The sequence below is a fragment of the Artemia sp. Qi Xiang Cuo genome, chromosome 7 (genome assembly GCF_049724085.1).
Source record: "Artemia sp. Qi Xiang Cuo chromosome 7, ASM4972408v1, whole genome shotgun sequence".
Lineage (NCBI taxonomy): Eukaryota > Metazoa > Arthropoda > Branchiopoda > Anostraca > Artemiidae > Artemia > Artemia sp. Qi Xiang Cuo.
Window position 1 is genome coordinate 31,834,804 of NC_142800.1, and position 23,526 is coordinate 31,858,329.

A 23,526-nucleotide genomic window follows, 5' to 3' on the forward strand; every position below is an offset into this window, starting at 1 on the left:
AATCTGAAACATGCTTTGCTCTCGCTGCCAAACGTCTTGCAAAATGTGTTACCCGCAATGCTATGCCCGAAAAGCTCCTGATTGGTGATTTTAATTTAGACTTATGTGGCTTGACCTCAAGTCGATCAAATCTTATCCTGCAGCTTGCCAGTGACCTAGAAGTTGTAATGAAAAATCGTGATGCAACTTATCTTCATCATACTGGGGCCAATACCAATATCGATGACGTTTTAGCATCAGGAAATCTGTCCCAAAACCAAGTGAAAGTCCTGTCTTCAACATACGCTTCTGACCATTTTCCGATAACTGTCAACGTAAAAATTTCTGCTGCTGCCCCAACAGCCAGGATTCCAGTCTGGTTTGTCAAAAAAGAGTGGGAAAAGACAGACGCATCATCTTTCCAATCGATCTGTGATACAATCCTACAATCCGCAAGATTAAGATCCCTTTCATTCTTTTATAAAAATCTGTAATTACTTCTCGTGACGATGCTCGTGTGCTTATGGACATTTATTGTGCTCTTATTTTCCATTCCATTAAATACGGAATAAAAGCTGCTGTGCCGACAGTAAAAATCAGGCGTGGAACTACGAATTCAAGGTTTGTCCAGGAATTCCGAACTGAAATCTGCGTGTCAGAAATCTAAGTTTTGGTTCCAGTTCTGACTTGATTGTGAAAGACCACGAACAGGCTGGGTTAACCGTCTCCGGAAACATGTAAACCGTGTATTTGCCAAACCTCTAAACAAGCACAGGAGCGATTGCATAACAAATTTCTCTGAAAGCGTGAACCAAAATCCTACTGCCTTGTGGAAACATGCCTTGCGACCCAAACTTTATGCTACGCCGGATTCTGTTCCTGGTGAAGATCTCTGGGAAGACCATTACCCCCGAGAATTTGTACCTCCCCACTCCAATCTTAGTGCAGAATGCTGAAAATCTTAACTGCAGTTTACAATGCCATACAAATAGTGATTTTGCTGTGACACGAAGTATTGTTATCTCTGCAATAATAAAGTTGAAAAAGACATTCAGTAAAGATACTGATGGTATCTGCGGGGCTGCTCTTGATTTTAGTAGTGATCTTCTGATTGACCACCTGAGCTTACTGTACCAAATGATATTCTCCTCTGGAATAGTGCCAAAATCTTTTGCGAAGGTAAACTGATTCCCGTGTTAAAGCGAGGTAACCTCCCCACCGTTGCAGATCGCATAGACCCATTACTATGTCGAATGTTTTTTGTAAGTTATTTAAGTTGCTAACATGCGATGAAATTCGGTCAAAATGCTACGTTCTTTGATGGCCATTTGGCTTTCAGAAGGGACTAGGCTGCGGTCATGTCCTGTTAGCTCTATGTGCTATACACTTGGATGCTGATGCAGCTAGTAAATCTCTAGTTCTTGGTAGCTACGATTTGCACCGTGCATTTGATTCGCTCGTCCACGAATATATTTTGTATTCGACATGCAAGAGGGGGTCAACTCGTCGGTGATAGGAGCGTATCAAGATTTATATGGTAAATTCGTGATCTGTATTTGTATTCCTGGTATGAGTGATATTTATGCTGTCTTACCGATTTATAAGGGATTGAGAGAAGAATTTATTGTTTCACCTGAGTTTTTCAATAATGCAATAATAGAGTCACAATCACAAATTGAATGTTCATGCATAGTACGCGGTTTGAATCTAAGCCTAGTTTGTTATGCTGATGATGTGTTTATTCCTTGTCGGACCATTGCGCGCCTCGAGGAGAATTTTAAAATTTTAAATAATGAATACCAACAAATTGGTCTTAGTTTCAATGCAGCTAAGTGTGAAACTGTTCTTTTTAATTGGAAAGATTCGACTGATGTATCTATTAGACTTGGTGATATTACCGTTGAGCCAGTGTCTTCGTTAACGTATTTGGGCCTTCCTGTCGGGACTTCTGTGCGAGCTACCCGCTCGCTCTTAGTTAGCCACCTGCAAAAGTGTATTTCGGCGTCATATAGAAACATTTTGGCAAACAAACTCCGTTTTCTTCGCATGATTTTAGCTAGGTTGTATAATGCAACCTCGCTACCGCATATTCTGTATATTGCACCTTTCTGCAGAATGCTTCAGAAATCAGACATTAAGCAAATTTGGTCCTACTACTTTCGTTATGCAAAGTATCGGTTGAGACTACCTTTGCGGACGCGTAACTCATATATTAGCCTTCATTATAAAGTTACAGAACCATATAGGCCGTTATAAAACAGATTGACAGTTTCAACGCAATGCTGCCGCACGAGTGGTCGTCCTTCCTGCGGCAGTGTTTGTTTTAAGCATTTGATCAGTATTGTTTTGTTTTTTCTCTTTTCTTTTTTTGTGTATTATATTGTACTCAGTCTTCTTGCTTTTTTTGTAGGGACGGGGTAGAAAATAAATAAATAAATAAAATAAATTAAGAGAATTTGGATTTCTATTGGAGTTTTAATTTAAATATTGGAAAAAAAAATTAAAACAATTAAATGATTTCCGGAGCTGATCCATCCCCCTACTAACTTTTATGACTAAACTACAACCGGTTTGACCTATCTAGCTACAGTACGAACATTATTATAAAAAGCACTAAGTTTTGTTTTCTTTTTCTATGATTTCTTTTCATGTTATTTCAATGAAAAAAAAAATCTTGTTTTCAATAACTTCTTGTTTTTCAGTGATTCCATTTCTGTCTTATTTGCAGACGTAGGGGATGTATTCATATCCGTTTTTCAAAAGTTTTAAGACAAGAAAATCTTATATTGAACTGATGGATTTTAGGAAGTAAAAGACCCTTATCTATCAGGGGAAACAATTTGACCTGAGCAAACGTGGTGAAACAAGAAGTATAGTACTTTTGTGCAACTTTATCATTAAATAGGTTCACGTATTTACTTGATGATAAGGTTTAAAGGCGGTGTATTTTTGTAAATACTAGTGTGGAACATATTAGCAAATCTAATGGACCCCTGTTTTTTTGCCTTTTTTTATATTAAAAATGAGGAGGGATTAATTAAAAAAAAGTTATCTGCTCAAAGTAAAGAACGAAGTTGAAGCTTAAGGCCAGCAACAGTTTTAAAGTTACTTATTAATTTTCTCCAACTTATTGGGGAGCCACTGCCCCGTCAACGACGCCACTGCTAGACAAGGGAGTAACTTTGAATTCTAAATTCTGCATCTATGACCATTCTTGGAAGATCAAAATTTGGCGTTTTTCTTTAGTCAAGGCCTTTTTTCCGGGGTTCACAAATATGCTGACTTTGATGGTCAGACTTGATAAACATTAAAAGAAGTGGGTTTCAAGTTTCACTTTCAAAAAAAAATTTGGCTTTGGCGGGCCCAAATTTACCCAGCACATTTTTGTTTTGCACTAGATTCTTCTTGACCAAAGGACCTACAGTTCAAAACTTCAAACAGATCAATGTCAAAACGTTTTTCGTCCCATTTCTGGGTCCTCTAACACTGTCCCTCCCCTCCAAAGACCTATGGTCCCCTTGGCCGAGTAACGGTCTTTGAAAACTTCAACCAGATCGGAAAAACCTTTCTTGGTCCTTTTTTGGGCCTCATCGATGGAAGGGGACCATATCCCCGAACTAAATTCTTAGGGTATTTTAGGTCCCACTTAATGAAGGAGCTTATAGTTTTAAATTTCAATCTGTTCAGTAAAAAGGGCTTGTTTGCTCTTTTTTGGGTCCAATTTTCTTGCGAACTCATATGTTTTGTAGTTTTTTCTTTCGTAATATAGGATTTTGTTGGGAGTTTCGAATTTAAGCTCTTGGCCAATCAGAATAAAGTTTTTAGAGCATTTGTGAGGGGGTCCGATCTCTTAATCTATAATGTTTATTTTTTTTGCAAACTAGGGTCCCATGCCCCAGGAGCCTGGGGGTGCTATATTTTTCCATCTATTTTTTCTTGTGCATAAGGGATCTATGGCCCAAGGATGTATTGGTTTAAACTTTTAGCTGATTAAAAATATTTATGACCCTTTTCTGGCCTCATTTTTTGGGCTAATGTACCTAAACTAATTTAGTTTTGTACTAGGTTCCGTTTGGCTTGGGGAACAGCAAAAACGAAGGGCATAATCTATTACGCAAGAACCTAGGGCAATGGGCAATTTCTTCTTGAGTTTTCAGATCTAGCGCTAGAAATCAAGTAGAGCAGAACCACATACTTAACTCTTTGAGAAAATAATTCTAATTTCGCTGTTCAGTGATTTTTGGTTATTTTGCAAATAATTATCGAAGGTTGATTTAACTAACATATTATTTTTCCAATATTTTATCACTTTATTATTGCTTTTAGTGATAGCCAATTAAAGCCAGAAAGATTCACATTATTAAACGTGTACAGAATGAGAACATCTCGTTTCAACAACAGACGCCCCACAAAAATAATTATTCATCCTTACAACTCTTTTCCTAATTACGAAGTATATGTAAGAATGCGAAAAGGTAAGCACTTCTTGTTATTGGCAGAATATAAATAACATCCTGATTTTGCATTTTTCCTTCTTATTCCTTTATTACAGTATATTGAGTAGAATAAAAATAAAATGAAAAAAGGTTCGGATGGCTTTATGTTTAATCTAATAAAAAAAAAAATACTGAAGAAAATCAGAGTAATCAATGGCACTTTACAGTGAGAGAAGGAGGCGATACCCAAATTCTTGTTTGTAGTGATTTTTGTTCGTTTCAAGCTTGATTTGCGTATTCAATTTAAGTTTCACTCGTTTTAAGGCTTATTCATTTATTTCTATTAGTATATACTGTATGTTTGTTTGCATTAATTGTTAATTTAATTTGTTCTTTTTGGGTTTCATTTATACCTCAATAGCAAAATTTTTTTGTTTGTTTTAAGCTTTATTTGCATATTCAATTTAAACATTACTCGCTTTCAGTTTTATTTGTTCATTTACATTATTACTCGTTGTATGTTATTTTGCTATGATTGTTTATTTAATTTTTGTTCGTGTTGGGTTTCATTTATTCTTAAATAGTAATTTCTGGTCGTTTTGATTTTGGATTTTAACATGTATTTGTATGCGCTGATCTCAAGTTTAAACGCCCTTTACTTTTCTTTCATAACCTCTTTTTTAGAAAGTTCGTTTTTAATTAATTATTGTTCATTTTTTATTGCAAAAAGTTTCAAGTTTTTAAAAATTCTTTGTTTCAAAATCAAACTTTTTTTTCGACATCAAGATGTTCATCAAAGTATCAAAACTAGCATCAAAGTATCAATACGAAAGCAAAAAAAATGGGTTTGTGTCAACCTCGATTTCTTTATTATCTAATGTTTGAACTATTTTTAAAAAAAATGGCTGTCTCAAAATTTTATCGGATAGGTTTTGGGGAAAAAGAGCGTAGGAGGGGGGGGGGGCTGATGGCTCTTCGATACCTTTTGACTCTTAAATTAACTAGAGCTTCCATTTTCAATCAAATGAGCCCTATCTGAAGTTTATACGAGCATCTCTTCTATAAGAACCATATATCCCCCCAGGAAATAACTTACAACGCTTGTCCCTCTGCTTTGGGGGGTTTTTTCAACCCCGTAGTTATAATATCTGATGCTTGATGTTTGTCCTATCTGGGGTTTGAACTATTTTTAACAAAATGGTCCCTTCAAAATTTTTATCGGATGAGTCTAGGGGAAAAAGGCGTGGAGGGCTAGTTGCTCTCCGACCTCTTTTGACTCTGAGAAAGTAAACTAGAACTTTTAATTTCCAATCAAGTGAGCCCTCTCTGAAATTTATACGAGCATCCCTTTCATAAGAACCATATACGCCCCCAGGACCTAACTTACAACGCTGGTCCCCCAGGCCCTGGGGGGTTGGGTCAACACCGGAGTTTTTGTTATCTGACTTAAACTATTTAAAAAAATGGCTATCTCAAAATTTGTATCGGATGGGTTTGGGGAAAAAGGGTGTGTGGGGGGGACTAGTTGCCCTCCGATATCTTTTGACTCTAAAACTGAACCAGAACTTTCAGTTTCCAATCACATGAGCCCTCTCTGAAGTTTGTACGAGTATCTTTTCTATAACAACTATATATGCCCTGGGCATAACTTACAACGCCTACCCCGGGCCCGGAAAGATTGTGTCGACCCCGGAGTTTTCGTCAGGTGATCTTTGAACTATTAATGGCTCTCTTAAAGTTCTTATCGGATGTGTTTGAGAAATATAGGGCTTGGAGGGGGTGAGGGGTAGTTGTCCTCCAATCACTTTTGACTCTTAAAAGGTGAACTAGAACTATTAATTTCAAACCAAATGAGCACTCTCCAAAGTTTATAAGAGCATCTCTTCCATAGGAACCATATATGTCCCCAGAGCATTACTTACAACGCCTACCCCCAGACCCTGGGGGGATGCGTCGACACAGGTGTTTTCTCATCTGACCTTTGAACTATTTTAACAAAATGGCTGTCTCAAAATTTTTATCGGAAGGGTTTGGGGAAAAAAGGGTGTGTGGGGGGCTAGTTGCCCTCGGATCTCTTTTGAATCTTAAAAAGTGAACTAGAGCTTTCAATTTCTAATCAAGCGAGCCCTATCTGAACTTTATATGAGCATCCCTTTCATGAGAACAATAAACGCCCCCAGGACAACACTTACAACACCTACTCTCCGGGCCCTGGGGGCTTGCGTCGACAATGGGGTTTTTGCTGCCTAATTTTGTGGTTATCTCAAAATTTGTAGTGGATGGATTTGGGGGAAAAGGGCGAGGGGGGGGTGCTAGCTGCCCTCCGATCCCTTGACTCTTAAACAGAGAACTAGAACTCTCAATTTCCAACCAAATATGCCCTCTATGAAGTTTATACGAGCATCCCTTTCATAAGAACCATATATGCCCTCAGGGCATAACTTAGAACGCCTGCCCTGGGCCCTAGGGGGTTTTATCGACACTGGAAATTTTTCTTATTTGACCAATCAACTATTTTCAACAAAATGGCTCTCTAAAAATTTTCATCGGCTGCATTTGGGGACAAAAAGGTGTGGGAGGGAGCTAGTTGCCTCGGATCTCTTTTGACTCTTAAAAATGAACTCGAACTTTCAATTTCCAATCAAATGAGCCCTCTATGAAGTTTTTACGAGTATCCCTTTCATAAGAACCTGATTTGCCCCCAGGGTATAACTTAGAACACCTGCGCCCATGCCCTGGGGGGTTTAATCGACATCGGAGTTTTTCTTATTTGACCTTTGAACTATTTTTAACAAAAAGGCAATCTAAAAATTTTCATCCGTTGGGTTTGGGGTAAAGGGCTTTGGGAGGGGGAGGGGGAGGGGGATAGTTGCCTTCGAATCTCTTTTTACTCTTAAAAAGTGAACTCGAACTTTCAGTTTTCAATCAAATGAGCCCTCTGAAGTTTAAACGAGCATCCCTTTCAAAAGAACCCTATATGCTCCCAGCACATAAACTGACTACGCCTGCCCCCTGGTCCTGGGGGATTGTGTCGACACTTTAGTTTTTGTCATCTGACTTTTCAACTATTTTTAACAAAATGGCTATCTAAAAATTTTATCGGATGCATTTGGGGAAAAGGGGCTTGAGGGGGGGGGGGCTAGTTACCCTTCAATCTCTTTTTACTCTCAAAAACTGAATTAAAACTTTCAAATTCCAATCAAATCAGCTATTTGAAGTTTTTACGAGCATCCCTTCCGTAAGAACCATATATGCCCCCAGGGCATAACTGATAACGCCTGCCGTTGGGTCCTGATGGTTTTGTTCACCCTGGAGTTTTCGTTATATGATCTTTGAACTATTTACGGGATGGGTTTGAGGAAAAAAGGGTGTTGAGGGGGGGGGGGCTGGTTACCCTTCAATCCCATTAGACTCTTAAAAAGCGATATAGAACTTTCAATTTCCAATCAAATGAGCCGTCTTTGAAGTTTATACGACCATCCCTTCTATAATAACCATATATGCCCCTAGGGCATAACATGCAACGCCCGCCCCGCTGGTTCGCAAGATGAACCACTTTAGCAAAAAACTGTGTCAGTTTCCTAGACACATTAAAGGATAGCCATATTTTGACGGAGAAAGAACTACGAGAAGTGAAAATATGAAAAAAAAATTAATAGCCACTTATTATGGTCGAGGACTACATGATTTTTGCAGTTCTTCCAAGTTGTAGAAAGAATTAAACCATCTAAGAAATTCTGCTAGTAAGACAAGGGAAAGAGAGACGGAAAAAACTAACTTTAACCATTTTTGTCCAGAGAATATTTTGACACCAAAATAAACTCAGTCCAAAGTATACCCAAACGGATAGACAAACAGCTATTGATAAGTGTCTAAATCAAGAGTTGCTACTCCATAGGGATATACCTTCAGTTTTCAAGTTGTTTTTTAAGTGGTTGTTTTTTAAGTGTTATCTCTAGTGAATTTTGAATGACTGTTTTTTCAACTTTTCAAAAAACAAAAACAGAATTACACTTGAAATTACTCCGAAAGTAAAAAGAAGTTTACCATTACCATTTGAAAAAGTTTAAATACTTGTGTTGATTTTCAGGAAAGAGGTCAAAGAACCGATCAAATTTGATTTGTTTAATGTTATTATTTATTGATGTTTAGACTGAAGTAGGTAAGAACACTAGTGTTTAGTATTTTTACACTGCTAGTGATCTTATTTTCTCGTCTATCAATTCTTGAAACATTTACTAATTGCTTATTTTCTTGAGGTTATAGTCTTGAGGGTATAATTTTGGCTAGATTTATTTTCAACTCAATATTTAATCATTCAGATTTTCTTAGCTTATGTGCAACACCTCAAGGCCAATGTATTAGTAGTAGATTGGTTGTCTACTGCGCTGTCAGTAAGCTACGTGAGAGCAGCAATTCGAGCACAGATGGTGGCATCTATTATCGCAAGGTTTGTTGATCGCATACCTCCCACTCCAGAGATACACTTCATAGGAACAAGTATGGCTGTTCATGTATCTGGCTCAGCTAGCAGACTGATGAAAAGAAACGTAGAAAGAATAACAGGTAGCCTTTGTTTATACAGCCTATGTATTTTTTCGCAATAAATTTGATTAAATTTCTTTATTTTTCATCTTTTCTGCACCACAACATTTTTTTTTATACAAATAGCATCAGATACTTTATTAAATTAACGCTTAGCCTTATAATTAAGCTTTCAAATTCTGGTTTTGTACATTGAGAAGCTACCTCAAATCACTGTCAGAGAATTTAGTTTCATAAAAGTCAAAAAGACGTTGATACTAAGATTCATTACCAAGTGTCCCCCCCCCTAAAAATTTCCAGAAACTAAAAACGGTAATCGAGATTTTCTTGCGATAGTCAAAATACGGTGCGTGTAAAATAAATACCACTATACCGTCTGGTCCCTATATTGAGTCAGCAAAAACCGAAAATTTTAAGGAGAAAAGTAAAGCAACTTAAATATTTGACACAAAGAATCTCTTTCGTATACTTTCATATCCACGTAAGCCAAGTCTGATATGCCCTGAGATATAGCATTAATGCCTCCCTCCCATGGCCCTTTTATTCGGGTCTCTAGGGCTCTATACTGTACTGGCAAAGATTTTTTTCCTCTACGTAGCCATGGGAAAAGGTACAATGATGCGAAGTAAAGTGAACATAGAGATTAATTTTTTGGCAAACTTCTTCCTATCCAATGCCTTGGAATTTTTCATAAAACGTCGTCTCCATGCCCAAAACTCGTGAAGTTTGAGCCAGATTTCTTGAAAACTTTTGTTTTGGATACCTTTGTTTACACGTTAATAGTATTTTCAAAGAGATTTTCTTCGTCGTTATTTTGTTGTATACAGAACGAACATATAATTGAATCAAACAGTTCGTGGTAACGAACTGTAACTAAGGAGCGATCCGGCTCAATGGTAACCAAAACTCTAGAAAACGGGATTTTGATAACAATAGATACATCAAAAGAATCAGATTTTAATGCTGATTTCAAACATATAAGTTTCGTGAAGTTTAATCCTACACATCAAAAGTTACGCGCCTGAGAAAATTTGGCTGATTTTCAAAAAAAGGGGGAAAGACCCCCTTAAAGTTATAGAACCTTAACTAAAATCACGCCATCATATTCAACGTATCAGAGAACCGTACTGTAGAGGTTACAAGCTCCTATCTAAAAGAATGTGGAATTTTGCATTTTTTGCCAGAAGAAAGATCACGGATGCGTGTTTATTTGTTTTATTTATTTTTTTTTTTCCCCCGGGGTGATCGTATCGACCCAGTGGTCCTAGAATATCGGGGGGGAGGGGGCTCATTGGAACGGAAATTAAAAGCTCTAGTGCCCTTTTAAGTAACTAAAAATATGGAGGGCAACTAGGCCACCTCCGACGCTCATTTTTTCCCAAAGTAACCCGATCAAAATTTGAGATAGCCATTTTGTTCAGCATGGTCGAAAATATGATAACTATGTCTTTTACTATGACTTAATCCCCCAAAGTCCCCGGGGGGAAGGCTGAAAGTTATGAACTTTGCCCAATGTTAATATATAGTAGCAAATTGGTTATTGGAAAGTATACAGACGTTTTCAGGGGATTTTTTTCTGGTAGTGGAGGGGGGTCGGGTTATATGTGGGAGGATCTTTCCATGAAGGAAGTTTTCATTGTGGAAGGGACATTGCTATGAAGGGAGCGCCGGATTTCCAAGCATTATTTAAAAGAAGATCAGGAATTAAATAAAAAAAAGTTTTTCAACTGAAAGTAAGGAGCAACATCAAAACTTAAAACGAGCAGAAAAAATTACGAATATGATTGGGTTCACCCCCTAGTCAATACCTTGCTCTTTAAGCCAAAGATTTTTTAGTACTTTCATAAGAGCTATTCATTCTAGTTAACGACCTTTGTCATTAAGGGGTCATTCTTAAAGAATTGGAAAAAAATTCGAACCTTAGCGTAAAGAGCGAGGTATTGACTAGGGGGCGAACACCCTAATATACGTATTAAAAATATATGAATATAGAAGTTCGTTACGTAAGTTAATTCGTAAGTTACGTATATTTATTACTAATAAAAACGTTCGTAAATAAAATTAAACAAGTTTCGAGAAAACCATTTGATCAAATAAAAGCAAAATTAATATGCAAATTTTGTTTTAATTATTCATGTACGGTGAGCCAAAATCAAAACCTGCATTAATTCAAAAACGTTCAAAAATTAAATAAAAAAACGAGTTTTTCTAACTGAAAGTAAGGAACGACGTTAAAACTTAAAACGAACAGAAATTATTCCGTATATGAAAGGGGCTATCCCCTCCTTAACGCCCCACTCTTTGCGCTAAAGTTTGACTTTCTCACAACTCTATTGTTTTAAAACAATAAAAAACTTTAGCGTAAAGAGCGAGGCGTTGAGGAGGGGACAGCCCCTTTCATATACGGAATAATTTCTGTTCGTTTTAAGTTTTAACGTCGTTCCTTACTTTCAGTTGGAAAAACCTGTTTTTTTTATTTAATATCATATATGGAGCAATTCCTGTTCGTTTTGAGTTTTAATGTTGCTATTTACTTTCAGTTTAAAAAAAAAAACCTTAACCCTGAATAATTGGCTTAAAATTTAAAAATAAAGATTTCAGATATTGATCTTTACGCTATAAACCAGTAGTTACCAATTGAAAAAAAAACAACAAAAAACAGTATAATAACAGATACCAAAAGAAGATTACAATATTCTTTGACCTGTTCTTTGAACGAAATGTGGTTGTAGATGGCGATATTCTGAAGAAAAATTGACAATGTAGATGGTGATGTTCTTTTTAGTTGATCTTTTCAACATAGGTCATAAGAAAAATAGACCGCATTTTTTTTCCATAACTTTGCAGTCATTCAACGAAACTGAAGAATATATATGGATTCAAACACAAAACTGGATACAACCTGGGATTGCTGAAGCCTGGGATATATTTCAATGAAAAGTGGAGGATATAGCCCAGATTGACCACTTCCTCGTCAGAAGACGTTGGAGGAGCTCATGTCTGGATGCAAGAGTCTACAGAGGCGCAGATACAGGCTCAAAAAACGGCTCCGATCACTTTCTTCTCATCTGTAAATTCAGTCAAAGACTAAGCACCCACAAAAAGAAGGTAAAAATCAATCGGTTTGATGTATCAAAACTACTCAGTCCACAGATTAAGGCTGATTTCGAGCTACAGCTTAACAACTGATTTGAGGCCCTTACTGACTACACAGACATCGAAGACTGATGGTTCAAGCTGAAAGTCAGGACACAAGAGTTTGCTGAATAGGTTCTTGGTCACACCAAGAGGAAACAAAGGCTCTGGATCTCGGACAAAACAATTGAGCTAGTGGAAAAGAAACGACCCCTTCTCAGTGGCCCCAAAGAGCCCCTAAAAAATGCCCGCAAGCTGGTAAAACAGTCTGCTCATTACGACAGGGAGAATTACTGGTCACAAATGACTTCTGATATGCAACAAGCAGCAGAATCGCATAATCTAAGTAAAACATTCAAGCTACTGAGGGAAACGACAGGCAAGTCACCCATCTCAGCAGACTCCCTGAAAGACAAAACGGGCAACCTTATTCAGATGGAAAAAGACCGCCTTGATAGATAGAAAGAAGAACATTTCTCCGAGCTCCTTAATCCCACAAAATCTCCGTGTGATCTACCCGATTTTCAGAGTGTACCGAAGGAGCACTACCAGATAGATCTACAGCCACCGTCATTTGCTAATGTCCTATGGGCACTGAAAAAAATGAAAAATAACAAACGCCCTGAAGAGGATGGAATATCAGCATAGAAGTATAAGTCATCCATAACACTATTAATCCAGCTGAAAAAATTACTATTTAAGGTAAGGACCACAAAGAAATTCCCAAAAGATTGGAAACTCTCAGTTCTTATACTGGCATATAAAAAGGGAGACAAGGTAGTCTGCCCAAACTACCGAGGTATATCACTAATAGACCTCACCATGAGGGTTTTTTGCATAATAGTCCTTAACCGTTTCAAGGACGCCCAAGACAAGTTGACAAGACCAGAACAAGCAGTTTTCAGACCTGGCAAGGGCTGCCAAGAACATATTCTTACCCTCCGCCCAATCCTACAGCAGAGCGAGAGATTTCAACTGTCTGCTTTCATCGCCTTCATCGACTTTGTTGCCGCTTTCGACTCCCTTATCAGGACCGAGCTTTGGAAGATCCTGGAGGAAGACGGTGTCCCAGCAGAACTGATCGAGATACTCAAAGGAGCTTATTTTTTTTTTTTTTAATTCCCACCTCCTCTCCTCTCGGTGACTTTCAAATTTTCTTTAACAATATCTCATAATTTATTTCAAGTCACCTACTCTTTTCTTAAAAAAAAACTTAAGAAAAAAATTATTTTCTTATGAGTCTACATTCACAAAAGTCCGAACTGCTGACGGCGAAACAACGGAATTTGACGTTGTGTCCGGGGTCAAACAGGGCTGCCCCCTTTCACCAGTTCTATTAAATTACATAATAGACTGGATAATGACGAATTCGCTTTGCACCCACAAAGGCTTTGTTGTCGGTCAGAAAGAAGACAACCCGATCGCCCTGACAGACCTTGACTTCACAGACGATGTGTGTCTAATGAGTAGCTCTTCGGCTGAGCTCCAAAAGATGGTCAATGATGTCTCTTGTACATCAAAGAAAACTGGCATCATGATCAGCAAGTCTAAAACAAAAACATGAAAGCAAACGCCCCAAACCACCCAGATATCAAAGTAGAGGGTGTAACCCTCGAGACTGTTGAAGAGTTCTGCTACCTTGTTTCTATCCTAACACCGAATGGAGGTGCAGAAGCTGACGTTAGAGCTCGAATAGGAAAGGCATGGGGTGTCTTCACAAGCATGAAGAAGTCGCTTTTTAATAGAGATGAAATTAACATCAAAATGAAGATGAACGTCTACTAGGCAACTGTTCAATCGATCCTGCTGTACGCCTGTGAAACTTTTACTAGAAGAAACACGTTCACTAGAAGTGTTTGAGCATCGCTGTATGAGAAGCATACTACGGGTCAGCCGATGGTTTCATATCTCAAACGCTGAGGTTTGTAGGCGTTGTGCCCAGAAGACCCCCCTCTCGATAATCATAAAACAACGACGACTGAAATTCTTGGGGCACACAATACGACAACCAGCTGGAACTATATCCCGCGATGTCCTCACCTGCGACCCCCTTTCAACTTGGAAACGGAGACCAGGCGGCCAAAGAAAGATTCTCTGGCAGACATTCAAGAATGACCTGGATCCTGGATGGGGTGGCTTCCAATGACACGGACATCATTGGGATAAAAACTGGCAGAAGATTGCAGAAGAGGCTGCTGCTGACAGATCGTGTTGGATTACGTCAGTCATTCCATCGTCCATTGGTGCCGGGCAGGATGGATCATCGTCTGGTTCCCGCCGAAATTAAAAGTAAAGTGAGGAGGATAAGTCATACATGGTACTTAAATCTTGTCAATGGGAAGTAATTGAGCCACCTGTAAACCGTTTTATGTGGTGGCCAGAAACATATTTTAGGGAGAGGAACACATAAAGTTCACGGTAAAATATTGAACAATTGTACCTATTTAAACTTTTAATAACACTCTCTACTTTAGTTTAAAATAAAACATTTAAGTTCAACTTAAAGAGTAAATGAGTCTTTTAGGTTTTCAGCTTAGCTTTTATTGCTCAAATTGTATGTAGGCTCATTCGTAGACTATTTGGCTAAAGGAAATTAAAAATAAAATTACCCAAAAATAAGTTTATTTTTGATGTTTTATGTAGCACTAGATCCTGCTGGACCAATTTACAGCACATTTCCGTCGTTATATTTGTTGAATCCTAGTGACGCCGATTTTGTAGATGTTATTCATACAGATGCAGGTTTACCAAAATATGGACACTTTGGAATCAACCGGTCATTAGGGCACGTCGACTTCTATGTAAACGGAGGAAGGAATCAGCCGGGATGTGGAAGAACAGCTAGTGCCATGGTTGGTAAGATTTGTTCTTTGATTTCTTAAAAATAATCATAAATGTTTTTTAAAAGTATAAAGCTACATTAAACCTAAGACCAGCGAAAATACAGTCAAATAGTAAAACGAAAATAAATCCCTACTAATTATAAGTGAAACCCAAAATAAACAGAAGTTAAAATAAGTAATCAAGTTAAACATAGAACAAATAGAAACTACCACAAACAGGAGTAGCGCTCCCCCTCCCCCTATGCCTTCTAAAAACTAGAACTTTACATGTGCATTGCTAAGAAAATTCTCATGTCGAACTCTGAACTTTTTTTATCATAATTTTAGCAAAAAATAAAAGTAAAATCATATTAACAAAGATTACTGAAAAGTTATAATGAAACGCAGATTGACAGTTTAAAATACATTGTTATTCGTTCCTGGTGTTAACAATTTTGTATTTATAAACGTTATAAGAGAGAGCACGTTTTAAATGTCTTTTGTTTTCAGTAAATTTCAAATGACGTTATCGTCTTTAAAAAGCATAGGGACGTTGGCCATACGGTGCCAACCTGAGGGTTGACATGGGATGACTAGATTCCCTACAGCTCTTTGACAAGGGCTGTAAGTTATGTAATTTGCCCATTGCTTACATGAGGGATTTGCAATAGGGTACGGAAGATATGTTTGGTCCTGGGTCCTTAAAACGGCTAAGAGCATTAAGGCGAAGCATCCAGTGAGTATTGAAGTAAATAAAAAAAGGGCGGATCAGTAATATTTTGAAAACAACTTAGGGTATCGAGTTGAAAGATTCAGGACATGTTGAGGGGGATGTTGAACAAACCACTATATGGGTACTGTCATTACTATTTCTACTACAACTACTGCTAATAATAATAATAGTAATGCCACTGATAATGCAACTACTACTAATAAGGCTAATAGTATTCAACCTTTATAGGGAATGTTAAGGGGGATGTGAACTAACCAAATGGCACTATGTGGATGCTACAGCTCCCAATACTGCTCCAGCTACGATTATTACTAATACTACTACTACTACTGTTACTATTGCTACTATTTCTTCTAAGCCTAAGAGTGTTCAGGTGAAACTTTCAAAGAATGTCGAGGGGCATGTTTAATTAAATCAAAATAGACTATATGCATGTAGGTTGTCAAAAAAATGAATCAGCGATAGCTGAGGAACGGATTAGAGTATTAAGTTTAAATTTCAGGGCATGACGAAAGGCATGCTTAATCGCCCAGTAATGACTACTTACATTCTACTACTACTAGTAATACTACTGCTACTACTACTATTACAGCTACTACTGCTACTACTATTCATTAAACTACTACTCCACTATTACTACTGCTACTGATACAGATACTGCTAAGGTTATAAACATGAAATTTAAAGGGAAAGCTGAGGGGGGTTTGAACAAATCAGAACAAAAAATACGCAGGTTTTCAAAAGGTCGAATAAGGACCATCTTAAGAAGAGTTTAGGACACTAAATTGAAACGTTCAAGGGTATATTGAGACGAATTTTGAACAAGCCAAAAGATGCTGAAACAATACTTTGATTACTATATTTGCTAGTTCTACCACTAGACCACTACCGATACTACTAATACTACTACTACTACTATTGCTACAAATAACTACTACTGCTACAGTTGTTATTACTACTAATGAAACTACAATAACTACTGCGACTGCGAATGCCACTAATTGCGATTGTAATTGCTTGTGACTTCGACGAATTGATACGATACGATAATTTTACGATACGAATTTATTATGCCAGATAACATGAGTTTAATGAGACACAAAATATAATTCAATTATTCCCACTCCCTTGTCATACACTTATTAAAATGAGATAAAAAATTTTTCGAAAAGACAATCTGTATCGGTCGGTAACTGCGGGCTTACAAGGCTCCAGTTTGTTCTGGTGCCTTGTATTATACCCTGTTCATGCCATTTTGGGGAGCAAGCCTCGATGCTTGCTCGACTCCAAAAGCTTCTGTTCAGAGGCCATTGTAAGCTGGTGTCGCCTGGCATGAAGTCTTTCTAGGCCTAGGATTTTGAGGCTATCATCGTATTTTGTGAATTCCGGACCAAATATCACACGGTTAGCACGTTTCTACACATTCTCAAGGTCTTTTCTTGGCTCTTTACTTAGCCCTGGATGCCACACAGTACAGGCATACTCTAAAAATCTCAGAATGTACAGTTGTAACTACATTAGGCAACGCAATGTTCGCCTTCTTAGTAATATCATTTACATGATCCATCCATGACATTTTTCAGTTGAAAGTCACACCTAAAACTGTCATACTATTTAAAATTGGTACATTTATATCACTTTGACTACTTGCGACTGTTACTATTTGGGACTGCGACAACTTGTGACTATGACATCTCGCGACTGAAAGTGCAGGCAATTGCGACCACTTGCTACTGTGATTACTTGCGACTGCACCTCTTGCGATTGCTTCTAGTTCTGTCTGCAAGAGCGACCACTTGTGCCGGCGACTGCATTCAATTGTGACTGTGACTGCAATTACTTGCTGTGGCCATGACTACCAGTGGTTGTGACCGTAACTCTGACTACTAGTAACTGTGAATACATGTAACTGCGAGTAAATGTGACTGCGACTACTAGAGATTGTAACTACTTTTTGAAAAGCTGTGATTACAACTACTTGCAACTACGAATGCTCCCAACTTCAACTGTGACTGCTTGCAGCTGCAACTGTGAGTACTTGTGACTGCAACAAATTTTGACTCTAGTTACTTGCAATTGCACCTACATAAGACTGAAATTACTTGTGACTGTTAGTACTCGTGAGTTTCAACTACTTGCGACTGGACTGTGACACTTGCAACTGTGACTCCAATTACTGTGACAACTGTGACAAAACATCTGTGATAGCAACTGCAACTGCTTGCGATTGTGATTTCTACTATATCATTACGACTGTGCCACTGCTACTACTACTTCTCCTCCTAAGACAACTGATACTTCTACCATTAGAACTAAAATTATTGAACTAAATCAAAAAAGTTTAAGTGCATTCAGGTTGTCATAATGGCGTCAGTGCATTATCCCAGGAATTGCTAAGGATATTACTTTGGAAATCTCAAGGCATATTGTTAGGGATATTTAAGAAAATGAATACGTACAATAGATAAATGCAACACGGTCAAAGGATGTATCTGTTATGTATAAAGTACGGCTAACTTTATTTATTTTGAGCTTCCGGAAGATGCTGAGGGAGATGAACTAAATTAAAAGGAACTACGTACATCCAGGTAGTCAAATTAGTGTCTTTGTAATACCCCAGGAACAGCTAAGGGTATTACTTTGGAATTCCCAAGGCCTGCTGTTGGGGATGTTTAACCAAATCAACAGACAACACGTGCATCCAAGGTTGTCAAAGTGCGTCTTGGCAAAATTTAAGGAACGGCTAATTTTTTTAAGCTTAAAATTCCAGGACATATTGAAGGGGATACAGAATTAATTAAAAAGAAACAATGCGCATCCAGGTTGTCAAAAGGACGTATTTGCAGTATCTTAGGTATATCTAAGGTTATTCAGTTGAAACTTCCCAGGCATGTATAGGGGGATGTTGAACTAATTCAGACGAAACGAAGTGCACACAGGTTGTCAAAGGGTATATGTCAAAGGGTCTAGTTGCCGATATTTTCTTTACAGGAATATCTAGCAAGCGTGTCGCCGCAACTTGTGGCAGCTGGGCTTGAACCCGATTCTCCGTAATGTAAAGCAGAGGCTAATCCACTGCTCTACCAAAAGGTTCTATATAAGGTTCAGGGAGCAGTAGTACTACTCCTGTTTATTGTGTAGAATGTTCCAGGGTACCATTACACCAAAAAAGGGCCCAAAAAGAGTAAAAAAAACATTTTCCCCGTCAGATCAAGCATTTGCCTCTCGATTACTCGGACTATCTGTCTTGGCTTTTTCTAAAATTAGCCATGTCTTTATGCCTACTGCAAAATACTTGATTTTCAATTTAAGTCCTTTGGCTATTGGGAACCAATACAAAAGAAAAAATATACAAATATTGTAACCCTTCCCTCTAGAAAAAATGAAGGACGACGAAGAAATAGGAAAAATTTTCCCCTGGTTACTTCTTATTGAAGTAGTGGTCGTAGAAAATTGGCTGGGGGTTCTTTTCATTAAAAATCTAGAATGATAATTCACCTTTTTAATGACTGAAAGTAATTTAAGGGTAACCAGCCTCTTTGTCTTGCCCTTCTCTGTTCGTTTGTCTGTCGATTTTAAGTTTGGCTTATTTTTTTATCGTAATTTCTCTTTGTTTAAGGATTTATTTCTTCATCTATAGTACTAGTTGTTATCTCCATGTTCGATATGATCATTCATTTCATTTTTTATTCATTTTAAGTTTGAATTATTGCATTACTTGTCATGAATGACTCGACGTGTATGCCTTGTCTTAGTTTTCGAAAAATTTATTTATTTTGGAAGACATTTTTAAGTTCATTCAAAACAAAATCCAACTTCGTAAGTTTGGTTATCGACTTGTAGCAACTGCTAAGATTTTTTCTTTTTATTTTGAAATAAATGTAAAAATCGGAAGTACAATAGACCTCCAAAAGTCTAAGAGGGCTTCACGTTTTCATTGCTGAACGTGGGTTTAGGTGGCTTAACTTTAAGGATTTATTTCTTCATCTATAGTACTAGTTGTTATCTCCATGTTCGATATGATCATTCATTTCAATTTTATTCATTTTAAGTTTGAATTATTGCATTACTTGTCATGAATGACTCGACGTGTATGCCTTGTCTTAGTTTTTGAAAAATTTATTTATTTTGGAAGACATTTTTAAGTTCATTCAAAACAAAACCCAACTTCGTAAGTTTGGTTATCGACTTGTAGCAACTGCTAAGATTTTTTCTTTTCATTTTGAAATAAATGTAAAAAGCGGAAGTACAATAGACCTCCAAAAGTTTAAGAGGGCTTCACGTTTTCATTGCCAAACGTGGCTTTAGGTGGCTTAAGATGGCTTTGACTTAGAGTCAATTGCAGTCTAAGTAGCTTTAAGTGAAGATGACGACGAAATAAAGCTACATAGCTTGTCGTATTTGATATTTAAACGTACTCAACTGTCCATTTATCAGTTGAAAAGCTTTTTGGTGCAAAATTGCTGGTTCGTATTTTTATTTTAGAATAAGAAATCTGAAAAGCGAAGGTTAAATAAATCTCCAAAAAAATCAAAGGGGAAACAATCTTATTACTCAAGAAAACTTAGTGTTTTCCTAACTAACTAATTTACTTCTAACTATAAATTTGTGCACTTATTTTAGGTGCAAGAGACAAGTTTGCAAAAGAGTGTCCTTGGCGCTTTGAAAAAAAAAGGCAGGAAATTATATTTTCTTGTCAAATAGTAGGCCTACTATTAACTATATTATACATATTTCCTTTGTTCATGGGTGGCAACTGCCCTTAGATGTTTGCTTATCTTTCGAAATGGATTTCAGGTTACTGCAGTCACTTCAAGTCGGCTAAATATTTTACCGACACGATCCAAGGAAGCCAATATATAGCATATCCCTGTTCTCCTAAACAAGCAATTTATGGCTTTGATAGGATCATTCCATTTGGAGAGTTTGCCCCAAAAAGGTAAATAATATTTTTAACCCATCATATTCAAACGTCATCTATGCCACTTCGATAGGATCATTCCATTCTTAGAGTTTGTCCCAAAAAAGTAAAAGATATTTTTACCCCATCATATTCAAACGCCACCTAAAGACACAAACAAATAGGAATCATCAGGCCTTCTCTCAACGATTTCTAAGACCATTTTGGGAGACAAGTTCTCTGCCAGGTTCATTCAGTTCTTTTCTTTGCTCTTTTGATAATTATGCCCTCTCCCCTTCCAATTAAAATCATATGATTGCCTGTGATTTTGATTATTTTTCAAAGTATTTAAAAGAAAACTTGCTATACAAGATAGAGAAAGATTTGCCATAGACATTGCTGAGGTTTTTTTTCCATCGAACATAAAACTCCTCGAAACCAATCTTTTAGGATTAGCAATTTATTTAAGTCAGTCTTTTACAGTATTTTAGCAGTGTTGTTTGTGGGAGATATTTGAAGGAAAATTGACGATATTTTTCTTTCGACTTGACACCATTTGGACCGCTACAAATACCCTTAAATCAAATTTTTGCGGTGATATATTAATCGGCTTATAAGCAACATATTGGCAGAAAAAAAAATATCAGATAGTTTGATATATTGAACAAAAATCTGAGTTACGATGATGATTCGAAATTCCAAAGTCAGTTTGATCAAAGCAGGACTACCCACAATAAAAAACTCAAAGTTGATGATGGTTTCAACTCATCATAGTATCTTTCATCATAAAAATCATCCAAAAAATTCAAAGAAAATTTTATTCTGTTTCCGCTCCACTCATTGCGGCCGTAAAAAGCCAAATATATTCCGTTCTTTACTAAGTTTTTCTATGCTAGGAATCTTGGGCACTGATCTTGCTATATTGGCTCTATTTTGTGCAGTTTAGGTGACATTCTTGGAATTCTGCTTGAAAATTCTTACTTTTTAGGCTCCATTCTCGTAATTTTCAGCGTAAATTTTTTCTATGTATACACATCTCGGCTTCATTTTGAGCATTCTCGGTGACATTTTTTGGAACTATCCGTTAGAGACGAAGCTAAGAATATTGACAAAACTTCTTGAGCTTAGGAGAAATGAGGAGAGAAGGGGCTTGTGCAACAATTTTCTGTGTTATAGATCATACGATAAAAAGAAAAAAATAATAGAAGTAGGATATATACTTTAAAGTATGATTGAGGGAAATGTGAAATGGAGTTCATGGGTAAATTTGCCGAAAATCTTGAAGGTGTAGCTAGACCTCAAAATACTAAGAAACTGTATTGGCATGTTAAAAAATTCAGAGAAAGTGGTCATTCTGGACTTTTTCTAAAGATAGAAACAGGGTTTCAGTTAGTCATAAGGAAATTACTAACAGAGATGGACATAAGTAGAGTTGCTCGTCTGGATTTGCTGGGGCCTCTGTACAAACAGGTTTTTCTAGTAGTTGCGGATCAACACACTCTTTGCCAAGAGGGATGACGCAGTTTCAAAGTTCACTGCCTTTTTGGTGATAAGCTCAAAAAACCAGCTCTTTTAAGAGATTTGTTTTCTGGTAAGTATAATCTGGTTTGGTAGGTACAATCTGGTTAGGTGGGTATAATCACATTACCTATTCAAAGGTAACGTGCAATTTAAACTATATCAATTATTTTATTCCAGTTTTTCTAAAAACCAGTATTGTCTATAACTTAATTTACGTTGGTTAAACTTCCGATGGTTAAGAAAGCGTAACAGGTAATTAATGTATTAGGAATGGGATGCTATAATTAGAATGATTTTAAGTTGAAAAATTGTGACGTAAAAATAACTCAGTTATTTGCTTGCGTGTATAGGAAGTCCCATGTTATTTGCTTGCATGTATAGGAATTCCCATGTTATTTGCTTGCTTGTATAGGAATTCCCATGTTATTTGATTGCTTGTATAGGTATTCCCATGTTATTTGCTTGCATTTATAGTAATTCCTATGTTATTTTCTTGCTTGTATAGGAATTCCCATGTTCTTTTCTTGCATGTATAGGAAATTCCATGTGATTTGCTAGCTTGTATAGGAATTTCCAAGGTATTTGCTTGCATGAATAGGAATTCCCTTGTTATTTGCTTGCATGTATAGGAATTCCCATGTTATTTACTTGCGTGTATAGGAATTCCCATGTTATTTGCGTGCATGTATAGGAAGTCCCATGTAATTTGCTTGCATGTATATGAATTCAGATGTTATTTGCTTGCGTGTATAGTAATTCCCAGGTTCTTTACTTGCTTGAATAGGAATTCCCTAGTTATTTGCTTGCATGTAAAGGAATACACATGTTATTTGCTTGCCTGTATAGGAATTCCCATGTTATTTGCTTGCGTGTATAGGAATTCCCATGTTATTTGCTTGCGTGTATAGGAATTCCCATGTTATTTGATTGCTTGTATAGGAATTCCCTTGTTATTTGCTTGCATGTATAGGAATTCCCATGGTATGTGATTGCATGTATAGGAATTCCCATGTTATTTGCTTGCTTGTATAGGAATTACTATGTAATTTGATTGCTTGTATAGGAATTCCCTTGTTAGTTGCTTGCATGTATATGAAGTGCCATGTTATGTGCGTGCATGTATAGGAATTCCCATGTTATGTGCTTGCATGTATAGGAATTCCCATGTTATTTGCTTGCATGTAGAGGAATTCCAATGTTATTGTCTTGCGTTTAGATTACGGAAAATTCGTTGGTATTTGCGGTGGTCCCCCCCCCATGAGAGTCGACGATGGTAGGCCCCCCTTCCTATTCTAGTACAGGAACGGAGGGTCCTTGCTATTCGAGTATTATGGCTTTTCCGGGTGGTTTTGCGTTTCGTTTTAACACTACAAAACAAAATTTTTTTGTTAAATAAGTAGTTCTTATATCTTTTAAAAGAGCTTTACGGGGTTTGAGACTCTCTGTTGCCTGATT

The 23,526-nt window shown here is 37.1% G+C and overlaps 1 protein-coding gene across 1 annotated transcript in view; it reads left to right on the forward strand.

Annotated features, from left to right (window-relative positions):
* Positions 1 to 23,526, forward strand: part of LOC148950171 (pancreatic lipase-related protein 2-like) — a 52,011-nt gene that overhangs the window by 12,872 nt on the left and 15,613 nt on the right. Inside the window, exons 3-6 of the mRNA XM_089091797.1 lie at positions 4,306 to 4,454; positions 8,748 to 8,981; positions 14,739 to 14,951; positions 20,448 to 20,589. Of these exons, the coding sequence (XP_088947923.1) occupies positions 4,306 to 4,454; positions 8,748 to 8,981; positions 14,739 to 14,951; positions 20,448 to 20,589 (738 nt within the window). The remainder of the gene's footprint in view (positions 1 to 4,305; positions 4,455 to 8,747; positions 8,982 to 14,738; positions 14,952 to 20,447; positions 20,590 to 23,526) is intronic.